This window comes from Anomalospiza imberbis, chromosome 1, assembly GCF_031753505.1.
Source record: "Anomalospiza imberbis isolate Cuckoo-Finch-1a 21T00152 chromosome 1, ASM3175350v1, whole genome shotgun sequence".
NCBI lineage: Eukaryota > Metazoa > Chordata > Aves > Passeriformes > Viduidae > Anomalospiza > Anomalospiza imberbis.
Window position 1 is genome coordinate 81,736,924 of NC_089681.1, and position 15,795 is coordinate 81,752,718.

The following is a 15,795-nucleotide window of genomic DNA, read 5'->3' on the forward strand; positions in this document are numbered from 1 at the left end:
AGCTGTTACTTGCTGAAGAAGCCTGATGTTTTATTCAACTATATCCCAGTAAAAACATTTCTGGATATTAGGCCAAGGTTTTGTTGTTTTTGTTTTTTGGTTTTTTTTGGTTTTTTGTGTGTGGTTTTTTTATGTTTTGTTTTGTTTTGTTTTGTTCTGCTGTTCATCTTTCATCTAGATTCTCCCATATCACCACAGGAGAATAGGCGTTTTCACAGACTGAGAAATATATGTGCTCATATACCTTAATTAAGGTGCTGTGTTTGCTTACAATTTAATTATGAAGCATTTTTGAAAGTTCATGATTCCAAAGAAAATATTTTGTCAGTGATTAAACAGATAATTCTGACCACTGATAAAGATTAATCAACTGTCACAGTAAATTCCCAGAGAAATCAAAGATAAATAAATCTGGACATATAATACAGACCTATTTCACTAACTATATACATCACATAATTTAAAGACTAAAGCACATACACTAAAATTATTATTGAAGTGCATGTTTGCTGAATGTACTCTTTAAAAAAAATATATTTTCTCCTAATTTCAACAGAATACCTGCTGCCATCTTCTACTATATGAATTTCCTTTTCTAATTGAGTAATGCAGTACAGAACAGAAGTTCCATTATAGTCAGTGGAAGGATATCAGGATATTGGAATTAATTTCCTCTGACTTGGAAAAAAGCTGTAAAGAAAGTTGGTGCTTTTGAATTGTAGGCACAGTTCTAATTGAAGAAAGGAGTTTAGGCATGCATCCTTTATGAACTCTTTGTATTCTCATGACTTGAATGTCATTACAAGTCAGGCACTTAATTTTCTTTAACCCCTCAAATGAGAGCACACATACTCCTTTTCAAGGAATTTTTAAGATACCTCAAGCTACTTTAGCTAATATAGCCAACCCTGGAATTCAGAAACCCCCTACCTACCCATCCAAAACATTGGTGACAGTAACCTTCAGCTGGGGGATTATAACAAAAACCTGAGAACAATTGGATTTTCTACCATTGTGGCTGCATTAAGGAGAGGCCATCTGCCCCGCCCTCTAAATACAGTAAGCTGTGGCAAAGCCACAATATTGCTATTCTAGATTCTAGTTAAATGATAACCAATCTTTCCATAAACACAGAACAAATTATACTCAAGGTTCTCAAGTCATGTTATAATTATTACATACAGAACTGGACATTGTTAACATTTTACTGCAGGGAGAATGTAGAAGCATCAAATAGCGATCTGTCTAAGATCAGACAGTAAGACTGTGACAAAAGCCGTATAAAAACTTGAAGCCAATGACTGACTATTCAGTTAATTTGGTAGATTTGCAATGCTAGCAATGTCTGTCTCCTAAAATGACTCGTACAGCTCTTGCAAGAATTCAGAGGCTTGAATTATCATACCTGATCACTGATTTGTATACACTAGATAAAATAATTTTTAAATCTATTCTGTTCAGCTATTCAAGAGAGTTTCCTTAGTACCTGGGCTAGGTTGTGAGAAGTCTGAAGTTGGCTAAGCCATTTATACTTTTTAGTAAGCTAATGCCGACATCTCAACTAAAGCAAATCTTCATGTCTACCAGGTCCTTTTGCTACCCCACAGTTTGAAAACGTTGACAAGAAGAAATAATTCTTGCTTTGACAAAAAAATCCAGATGTTTAAATAGGTGGACCAAAAACATAAAATAGGGATTTTAAACTGCCTTGGCCTGCCTTGAGAGAAGAACAAGATCTTCACGCTTTTGTGAGGGTAATTGCACAAGTCTGTATAATGCTCTATTGTTACCATCACTACTGTTTAGCTGAAGAGAGCTCTTTGATCTTTCAAAGGCATAATGAAACCCAACTGCTCTAAGTAAAACCGGGAAAATTCAGTATATAACCATGGATTCTTATATTTTTTTAAGTAAGAGGTCAGTTATTACTCAGAGTCAGAATTGTTTTGAGTTCCTTATAGTCTGAAAGGAAGACTGCTTCTTTCTAGTGTTGTACAGTAGTTCAAAGAAAAGCAAGAAGTTTGATAAAAGGACCTGAAATTCAAGAGCCCATATGTATAGAGATGAGACTTGACACTGTGGTCTCTTGTTCTTTACAAATTAAAGACCTGTTTGTCTTTGTAAGGGCAAACTTTGTAAATTCCTGCTATAATTTGGCTTAGAGATAATAGGAAGAGGAGCAAATGAAGTGCATTACCACAGAAGTGCTTAGCAGCACTCAGCTCAAGAGAACATGAAGATACCTTTACCTAGTTTGCAGTTTTGCCAGATATTCATTAAGATCTGATAATCAGTTGACCCTAGAGACAAGGGCCATCAGAATAAGGTACCTTGCTAGTCTGGTGTACTGCAGCACAGGACAAAAGCTCTTGTGCCACTGTCCCTGTTTAATCACAACGAAGAGCAGAAGCAGCTGGGGAACCCAAGAAGGAGAAGCCTTGAGAGGTCCCAAGCAATGTTGAAAGGATTGGCATATTCCAGCTGATCTTTTGCAAAGCTGATTAGCCGTGGCTGCATGTTTGTGCTTCAGGTTAGAAAACCCATTTGTGATTTTGAAGGGCGTGTAATAAAGGTGTGAGTCACTGGAGTATGGATGTTTATTCTTAGCTCCATACATTTGAAACAGAACAACAGGTTCCCAATTACACTTTGGGCAGCCTATTCCTTAAAACAAGGATCCCAACATCAGCCATACTATAGTCCCTGTCTGTGTCAGGCCATGTGGCCCCCCCCATATTGCCCTCACAGAAAGAGACTTCCAGCCTGCCTGAAGGGTGTGAGCCTAAGGTTCCAAAGTGAGAGAACACGTTACATCTTGTCTCTAATCTAATGACAAATTCTTATTCCACTGCCCTTTATATTTCTTATTATTTTTAATTTTTTTTTCACTCCAGCACCCTCTATTCTAATTATAGTGACTTTTCTGTGATGTATTTGTTTTGAAATCAAATGCCACCATCTTTTCTACTGTGTTTGCCTTTTGAGTACCTGGTTGCTTGAAATATGCTTAGTGCTTTTTGATCTGTTCGTTTTCTCAATTTGTTTATCTCTATGAAACTGGTTTTAGCCTCTCTTGCTGTCATTCATTTACAGGGAACAAATTGTCACTACTTCTTTTGCGAATGAATGAGAAAGTTCACTGACACTTTGATACTCTCAAAAAACAGAAAGACAGCATCACTGTGTTATTTTTTAAAATTCTCCTGCAATTCTTAATATCAGGACAATATGTTTTGCAGTTGATAGCGCTGCTGCAGAATGCTTGTAGCTTTTTTTGCTGTTTGCAGTGGGTGCAATTTTAGCTTTTTTGTTGTTGTTCTTGAATGCCATAGCTGCTTTTTTTGGTTTTCTTTTAAAGAGCTAGTACTTAAAGGTTACCCTTAAAGGATATTTTTGTTTTATCCTTTGCATGTTATGCACCAAGGTTGTTATCTTAATAAAGCATTTGACTTATGTTTAATAGTTCAAGTATTGAATTCCTATATCCTTTAACATTTTTTCTTACTGTTATTTCCATATCAATTTTTCTGTTAATTTGCCTGTTTGAATGCAACCAGGGTAGATACACTTTTTATAAACAAGGTATTTTGCAGATATGTTCTTTCTATAACAACACAGCCTACTATGTATTATTATATTAATAGGATTCCACAGCTGAATGAGACAGGTTTTGAGGTATTCTTGTGTTTGCTATGCTATGGATCAAAAATGTAAGCACAATCAAATAGACATAGTATATTTTTAAATAACTCCAAAGAAACCAACACACTAAAGTGCAGGAACCTCCTATAACCTCAGTAATTCTTCAGTGCTCCATTTCATTAATTTTTTTATAGATTTAATGTTTTCAATCAGGACTTGGACTACTCGATGATCCTGTTAAATCCCTTCCAACTCAACATATTCAGTGATTTGATGATTCTTGATTTCATCTTACCTTTTATTATGAGAATATACTACAGAAGAAAAAGTGAGCTATTAAAAATGGAAGGAATAGAAACAGGAAAAAATGCAATGTTCATTAAATAGGAGTCATTAAGAAAAAAAATCTAATAGACAATGCATGGTCATGAAATGGAAGGAGAAGGAACAGAAGGAGGAGAAAAAAACTGAGTGTTTTAGTCTAGAAGAACTAGTTTGATACAGCAATGAAAATAGCAAACCTTTGTACTCGTTTCAAATGCAGGTAGGAAAATATTAACATTCCAAAATCTATGTCCATTTGTACAGAAGGAAGGTCAATTGAAATGCAGCAATTACAGAAAACCAGCTGGAACATCAGCCCTCCATATCTGGCCTTTTCTTCACTGGCTCTTTTTGGAATCCACTTGACTTGAAAACAAGATGCTGAGGTTGTAAGTAGGTTTTCAGCTGAGGACTCAGAAGTGCCTATTTTGCAAGCAAAAGCTGTATATATGCTGGGAGTCTAGCAAAAAAAAAAAAAAAAAAAAAAAAAACAAAACCAACAAAGCAGAACAAAAAAACAAAAGCATATGAAATTATTATCTCTAAATGCAGGATGAGGAAGAATGTATGTATGTGGGAGGAGGCTCTTAAAAGCAGAAACATAATGCTGGCACAAGAACAACACATCTAGTTTGGGAAACAAGATCTTTTCTATTCTCCACAGCACCTATTTCTTTGAACAGGAACTGTGAACCTGTTGCAGCTTTTTCTTTGTTAGATATGGTGAGAGCCAAGCAAGATAAAACTACGTGAATAAATTCAAATGCTCAGGAATCAGTCACACTGAACGATATTCATGTTTTCTGTATTAACTGTGGTATAGGAACTGTACTTACCATACTAAACCAATCACTTATTATAGTTAACCCATTCAGTTACTCCATAAACTGTGACATCTGTAAAGGCAAGAAAGTGATTAAAAATTAAGACTGCTGATGGCTTGGAACAGCAGATCTCAGGTGAGTGAGGAGATACAATAGAGTGTGAATCTACTTTAAGTACCTATGGTAACAGTTTAAACACAGCCCCTATGTGAAAGCATTGTTCCTGACAGCTGTACATCAGGCATCATGGTGCTGTGAACTGCTAGCACAGGTCTATTTGCCTTTCTTTTTAATATTATCATTTTTAATTGTTTTATTTTCTTTGAAAATGGCAGTGTTTGAACCTTACTTCAAAGTCTGTCTCTTGATTTTTGATGCTATAGAATATAAATTTTATTATAATCTTCAAATTGCTTTATATAAGAATGGAAAGGAACCATCTCTTATAGTTTCTGTAAACACCAAGAAAATTTGGAATCACTGTAGCATCTTTCTCCCATTGTCTTCAAAATAATTTTTAATCATCTAGCCATCTAATAATCAGGTTCAGCAGTCTAGCCTTTATCTCTACCCATTGGCCTCCTCTAAATAGCTCTATAGTCAATTAACTTATTGGAGTTTAATTTTATAGAGGAATAAATGTGTCAAAATCATTAATCTCATGTACAGTTTGAAGAACAGTAGCTACCTCAGGCAAACAAACCTACTTTTTGCCTTGACTGGCTGATCAGTTGGCATTTCCATAGATGCACATATAAACTACCAACCACTCTAGCCCATGGTGGTTCTTCTTCAGGAAGTATGTAAGGAACATGAGAAGTAGAACCATTTTGCAGTTTCTAGAGGATTTAAGGACAAAGGCCGGAGCAGGAAGTGTCCAGAACCATGCAGCGATGTGAGGGATATGAGGGAGACAAGAGGTTTTGACTTAGGGCTGATAGAGTTAGATAGGTTTTGTGGTGTATGGAAGGATCCAGAGCTTAGCATGACTGAGACGAGGTAAACATGGCACACACATCCATGGGAAATCTGGAATTTCTAGTGATGCTGGATCTCTTCATGGACCTTCTGGAATATCTTCTGGAATCATCTTTTATGTCTTGAAATAAATTATTTGTGTAGGTATTTGCCTTGATGATACATTATGTGTTTTGTGTATATGGAGGTATACGGAACCCGTATGTGGTGTTTTGGGGTTGTTTTTTGTGAGTTAGAAAGAAGTGTGTACTTAAACGTCACCAAAATACACATAAATACTCATTTCCTAATGTGCAGAGCCAGTGACATTTTCCTTTTAACACAGAGTCACCAAGTAGAGTGAAAAGTTTGGTGCTATTTGATGATAACCAACTAAAGGAGTTGGTTATTATAGTAATAGAGGGATTTTGTTGGTGCTGTAGGGGTAAAGAGCACCAGGAGAGCCAAGGAAGAGTGCAAGGTTGTTATTGCTTTTACTATTACAGCATTAGCAGTCTCTTTTTGCATGCTTTTTTTTTATTAAATGCTTCAATATTGCACTATGTAACCTCAAGCAATACATATAGTTGAATTTGTTCATTACCAGACAGTAGTTTGGTGTTTGGAAGCAAAATCATGTGCTATGAATATTCCCAGGAGTAAAACCATGATTGTCTTCATTAGCTACCTACCCACTGCTTGCTTACTATTTTAATAGTTGGTCTATATTTCATTAATGTGTTAGGAGACAAAAATGGGACCACAGCAACCCCAGAATATCAAGACACTCTTAAAAACACAAATGAATAATAAGACACAACAGGCAGCTTATTTGTGCATAATTGTAGGTTGATGGTTCAGTTTGTACATCCCAAGGTCAATTGACTTTGATCTTTGCAGAGATTCAGTAACTGCTCTGAAATTCAGCAACAAGCACGTAATATTCACAAAAGGGAAAGGAGCTTGGTCTGTAGGGTGAATAGAATACCATTTTACCCACTGAATTGCCAGGTATCCTAACCAGCAATATGACATTAGTGGGAGCTAAACTGCAATTTACAGCTGTCTTTCATAACCCAAAGCCACTTCACAAATGAGATTAACTATGCTGTTTAAATCAGTGTTACAGAATGAGATAGAGGAGGGGTGTTCCTTAACTCTGGAGAACAGTCACGGCCTGCAATTTCAATTTTTTGGAATTTAATTACCACAGCTGTAAAAGTACATTTTTCAGTACAACCTTGTTACAAATATCCGTGCTGGAAAGCCACTTCTCTCCAGTGTATTCCATTTCAACACACAAAATAAGTTAGTGGTTAGTCTTAACCTATTAAAACGTATGGGATCTCACTTTGATTATTCAGTTTTGGTTCTGATGTTTCATAAAGTTTCATATCAAGGTGAATTTAGCATGTAGAGAAAAGGGCCTCAGGTTCACTGCCCAGGCCTGAATGTCCCTGTCCTCCTGGCCAGAGCCCAAGACCCCAGGTCAGCCACACGGCCCTGCCCCAGAAACACCACAGCAGGGCCAGTCTCCAGCTCTTGACAGCCCTGCCTAGACATCACCGTTCCCAGGAGGTTCCCAATACCCAGCACCAGGGCTTCCTGGTCACCTGTGGCTGCCCTGCACCACAGCAGTTTATAGTCTTACTGCAAAAGCACTTGGAAGATACCCCTAAATTCTTCCCATATGCTTTGCTGAAGGAACTTCTGAGTGTGTAGAACAGATCCAACTTAATTCTTAAAATCCCAGGAAAATTTTCCTGGAGTATTACTTTAAAATGAAGCAGTGCTATCTGTTGATATGATGTGAGATGAACACAAATGCTGTCAATATATTCAGTCCAGAAATAAATAAAAAATAAAATGCTTGTGTAAAAATACTTTGAGCAGAGATTTCACTTCCCTTTTCTTTGATGTTATGCTGAAGACAATACATTGCTACTACCCTTGGAGATTTTGGAGAGCTCTGCCAGAGATACTGTGGAGAACGAGGCTACTTAGATTGTGGCTAATTTTAAGGAAAAAAAAAACCAAAACCAGAAAACAAACAGCTCTCACTTTAAAATAGTTACGTATATGACAACAAGCAGAGTGTCCAATGCAGGGGGCTGTTGCTCCAGTCCTGAGTGCACTTTAAACACCTCTTCAATTCAGCCTTCTCTATGTCCAGGCAAATGTATTTGAATGGTTTGACGTTTGGGAGAAAGAGAAGAAAGATAGAGGCTATAGAGTTTTTATCTGACTTTACGTCATTAAAAGCAAACCAGATGGCTCACTTTACAGTGGTATTAAAGTAAAATGAGTAAAAGTATGCCTAGGGCATAGTAAAATCTTTAATTTGTCATTCATCCTCAGCTTTAGCCAGTGATTGATAGACAATGTCAGAAGAGTGTCCAGATTAGATTCTAATTGAATCAATTTATTATAATATTAATACAGTGCAATTGCTGATGCATTTACTTTTTATTGCTTAGACTTAGTTCTTCACCATTTTGCTTACCTTTGGGGTATTGCTCAGTCCAGCCACCAACTGAAATGAACGCCAGTGAGTAACACTGAGTTCCAACAGAAGTAAAAAATCTGTCCTAAAATGGAGTACTTAAAAAATTGGCTGCACTAACTGTGTCTTGAGGAATGGTTATATGGTACAGCCCAGATTACATGAGGGCTGTGTCTCAAACATTTAATTCTATCCCATGACTATCTGCCATGGCCCTTTTATTTGACTAACTTTATGCAGAGAATAATGGACACCTTTTTGCAGTACAGATGAGTAAACAGAGTGAAGCTATAATATCATGTATTGGCTAGTGACCATCCTGCTAAAAGCATCTGCAGTATAATTCATGCACATACTTCATTACAGCAAACTTTCTTCTCAATGAGATGTCCGGATAGTGAAAAATAACTCCAACTTAAGAGGAAAGTGGGGGTGTTACTACCATTCATTTCTTCCTCATAACCTCACAATGGTGTTAAGTTTTATATACAAACCACATCAACTGAATTTTTAAGTACATCTCACCTCCAGGCCTTTCTTCAGGACTCAATTTGCACTATTTTTTTGTTGTTTGATTTTATTTCCAAATTAATTTTTTTAACCTGGTAGTAGTAGCAATTTCCCTCTTCATATAGGTCACACAAACAAAATATTACTTCCAAGATAAACTGACACTTAAAAAAATAAAAAAGAATATTGTCTTTGCCTGGATAGATCTTTTCTACCAAACAAACAGTCAAGGACAAATAAAGTAATCTAAATTTTTTTTTTTTTAATATTTATTTTCCTCACAAGGGAATGTTGCAAATTTGTCATCTGTGAGAAACTTTTCTAGGCATCTGCTTGGCTTTTATTTTTTAATTATATATAAGTTGTTTTTTTTTTTCTGAATTGAAGAGAATTAAATCCAAGCTATTTTGATAATATACTTACTGTCCCAGCAATTAAGCAGGTGGTGTGATACAGATATATCCCACAAAAACCTTATGGTGAGATCTATCCTTCTTTACTGAAATCAAATGGATTTCAGGCGTACTTTTAGAAACCCTTTGTGAACCAGATTGATGAGGCCACACAAGATGATATGCTGCACATTCATTGTTTGAAGAGCAAGTATTGAGCCAGCCTTAGCTCTCTGTAATACACATGTAGGACATGACCTCCCACAGGTCAGACTCTCACAGTAAATAATCCACATACAGCCTGGCTAGCTGAGCACTTCGTTTCTTCTGTCGTGTCTTTAAAACATTGTAAAACTAAAGATATTGTAAAGGATTTTTTCCAAGGGAGCATTTTTTTTTTTAAAGATCATGATTTAGATGGAGGTCTAAAGATTGAACCGTGGATGAGGATCACCTCATTCTCACTTTTGATGACACTGAGATATACTTTGTCTTGGTATCCAGAGTCACAGTGGGTCTTACACAAGTGGGTAAATTTTGGAGGAAAAGTGGAAAGTTAATAAAAAATTGACAGGAAAAAATCATACAAGTTTCCACTTTAGTTCTTTAAGTAGTCTAGGCTAGTTAAAGAATATTATGGAAAACTATTCCTAGTGGTTCCAACACCTTTTCTGTCTGGATCTTTTTTTTGCTACTTGGTTCGTTGAAACCAAGTTTAATTAAAATGATGATAAAAATGAGCTTGGGAGTTCAGCCTTTACCAAGACTCAAAACAGCACTATTCCATGACTCATACCAATTAATGATAGTCTGTTACTGAGGGCTGTTTTTGTCCCATTCTGATACAGAGTTAAACAGGCTTTCAAGGCAAATGGAAGTTGAATTTTTGATGTAAAACAATCATAAAAATACATGATTTAAAAATTATTTTCATGGCCTTTCTGCTGCAGGCTGACTTTGAGGAAAGTTCTATTGAAATAACCAATTGAAATTACTTCCTGCAGTAGACTTCTAGTCTGACTTCTTAACAAGCTGGTCTGATAGATGTTTTTTAGAGTCTGAAGTTATGTCTAGTAAATAATATAATTCCTCTAGGCCCTCTGGCCAAGGAAATTGGCAACCTGAATAGGACTCAAGAGACCGCAATTCTCTTCCAAATTTCAAGACTAGCCTTCTGGGAAACTTTGTTATCCAAAAAACAGAGAAAATGCTATTGACTGGTTTTGTGAAGGGATATGAAGACTATTAAAGAAAACTTCTGTGCAGAACCTACTTATTGCTATTCTTATTATCAAGAGAAAGGGCTCCGTGCAAAATTACGTAGAATGCCCATTTTCTCCCTGAAGGAGAAAATTAAGAAGAGTGCTTCAGCATGTGTGCTAATGATTAACCACGCCACAGTTATGATATTTTGTATTATTGGACAGTCTTGGAATGTGTGGTGACAGAGAGTTTTGGCCTTAATGGCAGACTTTTTGCATGGAACATGCTTTCTCTAGGGATCATTGGCATATGCGCACACAGTGGAGCACTGTGCCACCAAGTGTGTTGTCTGTGGATTTCTGATTTGAGCAGAAAGTTGAAGGAAGCCCAGAACATTGACCATATGGTCTTCCTGTAGGCTGCCCTTCCAGCATAGTAGGGGCATAGCCAGGCACAGCTGGAGTCTATGCCAAGATTCTTTAAATCTACAAATCTTACTGTACTCTGCATGCTATCCAGCAATGCTAAGTGCTTTGCAAAACACTCAACCAGAATTTTTTTTTTTTTCATAACTCTTATTCAGGAAAAGATAAGCATAGAGCTGGTTGAGAAAATCCAGCTCTCCTGACTCATAAACAGGTTTTCTCTATGAGAGAAATGATTCCCAGGAATCTGCTGCCTAACAGATTTTTTCCCCGTTGACTTCATTACCTATGTTTTCACGTTGGAAGCCATTTTTATGTTTCATTTTTAAAAATTTTTATTTTCGCTAATGTAACAAAAAAATAAGTTGTAGTTGAGTAGCCTGCATTTTAGCCAGGGGAAAAAATAAGGCTTTTTTATGGAATGCGCAGAAGAGTATGATTTAATCAGTTATGCCTTTTGTGTCACTCAACAACATTCCAAAAGATGTGGAAATCATCTGGGGAGATAAAAGATGATGGTTTAGGCAGCTCATGCTTTGTATGCCAATTACCATCATTCTTTTCTTTCCCTTTCCCCCACAACGTTTCAGCTTTGTCTATGTCCCCTTGGATTAGGCAATGATCTCTTCACTTCCAGTGCTGTAATGGTCTGTTACACCTGCCTGACTCTGGCCTTAGTTTGCCAGATCTGTGAATGCATGTATTTATCTGCTGTTTGTGCATGTATTTGGTAGGTTATTTTATTGTGCACTATGTGATATATTACATAATGTCTATGGGACATAAGAGCCAAGCATCCAGAATTTAAACCCAAGAAGTGGCTTGGCTAGCCACTTTTTAATTCTTTGCTTACTGCAATTCCCAAATATTGTAAAATGCAGGCGAACCCAGTGGGAAGAAATGATGTCCAACTCCAGTTCAGAAGGCTGAACCACTTCTTTATTATAACTACGCTATAATACATCAATATATTATATAAAGGAAGATACTAAAACTACATACCTACTTGTTCTAACTACCAAATCTAACTAACTACCAACTCGTGACCCTGTTCACAAGAGTCCAGACACAGGTGGATCTGATTGGCCATCAGGCTCAAACAATCCTCACCAGAATCCAATCAAGCAATCACCCCAGGTAAACAATTCTCCAAGCACATTTCGCTTGCGAAAAACAAGGAGCAAAAATAGAAATTGTTTTCTCTTTCTTCTCTCTGTACACCTCTATGAAAAATCCTGAGAGAGAGAGAGAGAAATGTACTTGCCACACCCAAACACACTGGTTTTCACTGTAGGATATTATTGCCCTATATATTCCTAGGATTCCACCTAAGTCACTAGAATTTGGATTTTATTTATGTATATTTAGCTTTGGAAAGTGGTCTGCAGCTTCAGTTCATGGTTATACTCAGGCAATTTCTTACAATATTGCTGATCATTTCAATTCTGATATCAAGACACAACTCAATTTATTCACAGCTTCTACTGTAGTATCAACTCATTTCCCAAAAGCACTATGCAGCCTTCTGGCTGAGTATTACTGATAGGAAAGCATATATCATGTTATCGGTTAAAGTATCTAGAATTGTGTCCAAATTATTTATTTATTTTTCTTTTTTTTATTCCCATTTCACCACCAGCTGCATTCAGACCAGGATAAAGGAGATGGATCACTTAAATACATCCTTTCTGGAGATGGAGCAGGAGACCTCTTCATTATCAATGAAAACACTGGTGACATCCAGGCCACAAAGAGACTAGACAGGGAAGAAAAGCCTGTATACATACTCCGTGCCCAGGCTATAAACAGAAGGACTGGAAGACCAGTGGAACCAGAATCTGAGTTCATCATTAAGATCCATGATATCAATGACAATGAGCCAATGTTTACAAAGGATGTTTACAATGCCAGCATTCCTGAAATGTCAGATGTTGGTAGGTGCTAACTAATAACTGGTTTCAGTGTCTGGTCTGGCTTCTTTCCGTGGAGTTATTGAAGGGCCCAGACTTTACAGGTGTTGAATAGAGACTTCTGCTGTTTGAGTCTGGACTAAAACCACCTGAGACATTAAAAAAAAAAAAAATTAAAATCCAGGAAAATAGTGGCAACAGCTGGAATCAGAGGTGTCAGCTGGGTGAAACTTGCTCCCTCTGTTGTACCACAAAAAAATGCAAGTTAATACCATCTGGTTTAATGTCATTGAAATTGACTTGACCTCTGTTACATGATACCTGAGTTTAATACATGTTAGTAATATGGAATTTCATGGTCATCTGTGTCAATACCACTCCTAGATCTGTTCAGCAGCCCTTATTTATTTCAGGAAGGTAAACAAAATGGAAAAGGGGGTGCAGAAGGGGTTGTACACATTTCTGTCACCCATTGGTTCTGAGATACGCCATTAACTTCCTGTGACCTTTGTTGTTCTTTCCATGCAAAAGAAAAGAGCTCCAAAGTCCCTTGAAGTCCACTGAAATCTTTCTATTGATTTAAAATATATTGAGCTGTAAAAATCAATCAAGACAAGAAAAAAGAAAAAAAACAAAATAAACTTCTTTGGAAAATTATTTTAAGATGACATCTTTTCCTGAGAAGTTAACAGGTTTTGATTCTTAGATTCTTAGGGAGGTCATTTTGATTTCTTTTTCAGAGAGCAGTGGATGGTTGAATTCCAAGAACCACATTTCTAATTTGGGATAATGTCCAGGGAGAGAAGCATTAATTAATCATGATCAAGAGTGAGATTAAAATAAAACTCAAGCAATGTGAAAATAAAGACTTTGGGGCATATGCTCTCCCCTCATTCATGGGACTTGTCACATGGATGAAAACTCATCTGATGAAGTGAGAACCTAATATTCACATTTTAATATGTGAACACTTCATTCACAAATGGTTTTAAATGCCAAAATCTAAGCTATTTTTTTATGTTTCTTAACACTTTGCCTAAGATTCAACACCATTTCTTTCTCTAGAAAACACGTTAAGAACCACATTTACATTCTTATGTCAAATACTTTACAAGTATGAGTAGATTTGCAAAAGTATATTCTGAATGCTTACAATATCTGGAGAGGAGTGCATTTCTGTTTTCTTCATGAAGGAAGGATCCACATACCCAGTCAATAACTGTGTTTGAATGAGTTGAGGACATGACAGGTATTATTTTGAGTTTATGTCCTTCATGAGCAGAGAAAATTCTACAAAATAAGAATATTTCTTACTTCCTGCCACAAGTCTGACCTGAACATGAATTATTTTTTTCTCTACATCATAAACTGTCTTGGCTGTGGAAAAAAACCTACTAAATTTTGTTTTCTTTAATTTTTCATTGCAGGTACCTTTGTTGTGCAAGTCACTGCAACTGATGCCGATGATCCCACATATGGGAACAGTGCTAAAGTTGTCTACAGCATTCTCCAGGGACAACCATATTTCTCCGTTGAATCTGAGACAGGTCGGGGGACATTATCTGTCATTCTGTGACAATGTCTGCAATTCAAAATTACATGCTAAGCTGAGCTGGGATATATTACTAAAAAAAACTTTGAAGAGATTACATCTTAGTGCAAAATCTGACAAATTTAATAGAGCGATACATCTGTAAACATGACACCTACATTATTTTAATTTTACCAGCAAAGTCTAATAAATACAATTAGTACTAGTTGTGGGCCACTTTTCAATCATTTTTAACAAGCAGTGGGTACAGAAACTGCAGTGGATGCTTAAATTAAACCAAATAGGTTGGCTTTTAGAGGAAAGTGAAAAACAGGTGGGTGTGGAAAAAAGTGCTTAATCCTCATAGATCTTCATAATAGCTAAATTAAGACTGAGGGTTTGTTCAGGTGAGTTTTCTTTCTCTGTCTGCTTCTTCAAAACTTGTTTAAAGTAATTATAATTTCTTGCATCTGCAGCATATCATTTTAATGCTAATTTTATGAAAGAAATCTTAATTAAGAGTAATGATAGAAGAGGTAAAATTGACTGTTGCACTAAAGTAGAAGATCACAAATAGAATCCCAAAGTTCTGAGTTCTGTTTTTGGAAGATGTTTAAATTATACACAGCTGACTGGAATTTTTAATAGTCTGACTAACAGAAAGCTTTGGAACCTGTGCATATATATACTGTCTGACTGAATCTGGTGTACCATTGACTACCTGACTGCATAGATAGTCTCTTCCCAAGCTTTTTGATTAAGTTTTCCAAAAAGAAGCAAACCATCTCAAGAAACTCTTTCAGTAGAAACATCCACTGTGTTATGTTGCTGGGAGCTAGGGAAACCGGTTGTTCTCAGCATCCTTACAGGAAAGAAGTAGATTATCCCAGACAATTAATCAGGTTTAGGATTGTTTCTTAGATAAATCTTAGAGACTCGGGCAGGGAAAAGGAAGGAGTCACTATACATTTCAAAGTGAAACGTGAGTTAAAAGGGTGCACACAAGTATGAAAAAAGGGAAAGCCAAGATCAAAGGGAGCTTCCTTTCAAGCATAAGGTATTTTATAACAGAAGCCAGGATTTTTGCACTGATGCACTCTTTCTGACATGGACAGTACACTATGTACTCTTCTAGAGTTATACTAGGGATAAAGTAGCTGGGAGTTCACCAGTATTAAACTTCATTCAAGAGGTTTGTGTGGGGGACGGGAAGCTAAGTAAACCACAGTCTTGATCTTCCTGCCATGGAAATCAATTGCAGAACTCCTAGAGTGAAACATGTCTCTTTCAAAGCCACTGTGAATTTTGTCATGGATTTCAGTACTTGAATTTCACCCCTTTTGCCTACAAAGCAGACAGTTCTTACCTTGAGAGACTAAGTGAGAATGCAAACACTTTGCTTCATGGTAAATCTGCATGATTGAATTTCAGTAATAGTTGGCCTTATAACTGGTATTTGTGCCTTTGAAGAAGGAAGTAACTGGCAAATCATTTCAATCAGTGTATAAATAGAAGTATATATACTCAAGCATGTTTGAATGCTCATAATTTTCTTAATTAATTTCTTTTCTTCC

At 36.5% G+C, this 15,795-nt stretch overlaps 1 protein-coding gene across 3 annotated transcripts in view; it reads left to right on the forward strand.

Moving 5' to 3' along the window:
* Positions 1-15,795, forward strand: part of CDH6 (cadherin 6) — a 97,977-nt gene that overhangs the window by 61,250 nt on the left and 20,932 nt on the right. For all 3 annotated transcript variants that reach the window (XM_068197408.1, XM_068197418.1, XM_068197422.1), the window contains exons 3-4: positions 12,420-12,714; positions 14,118-14,237. In XM_068197408.1, coding sequence (XP_068053509.1) covers positions 12,420-12,714; positions 14,118-14,237 — 415 coding nt within the window. The remainder of the gene's footprint in view (positions 1-12,419; positions 12,715-14,117; positions 14,238-15,795) is intronic.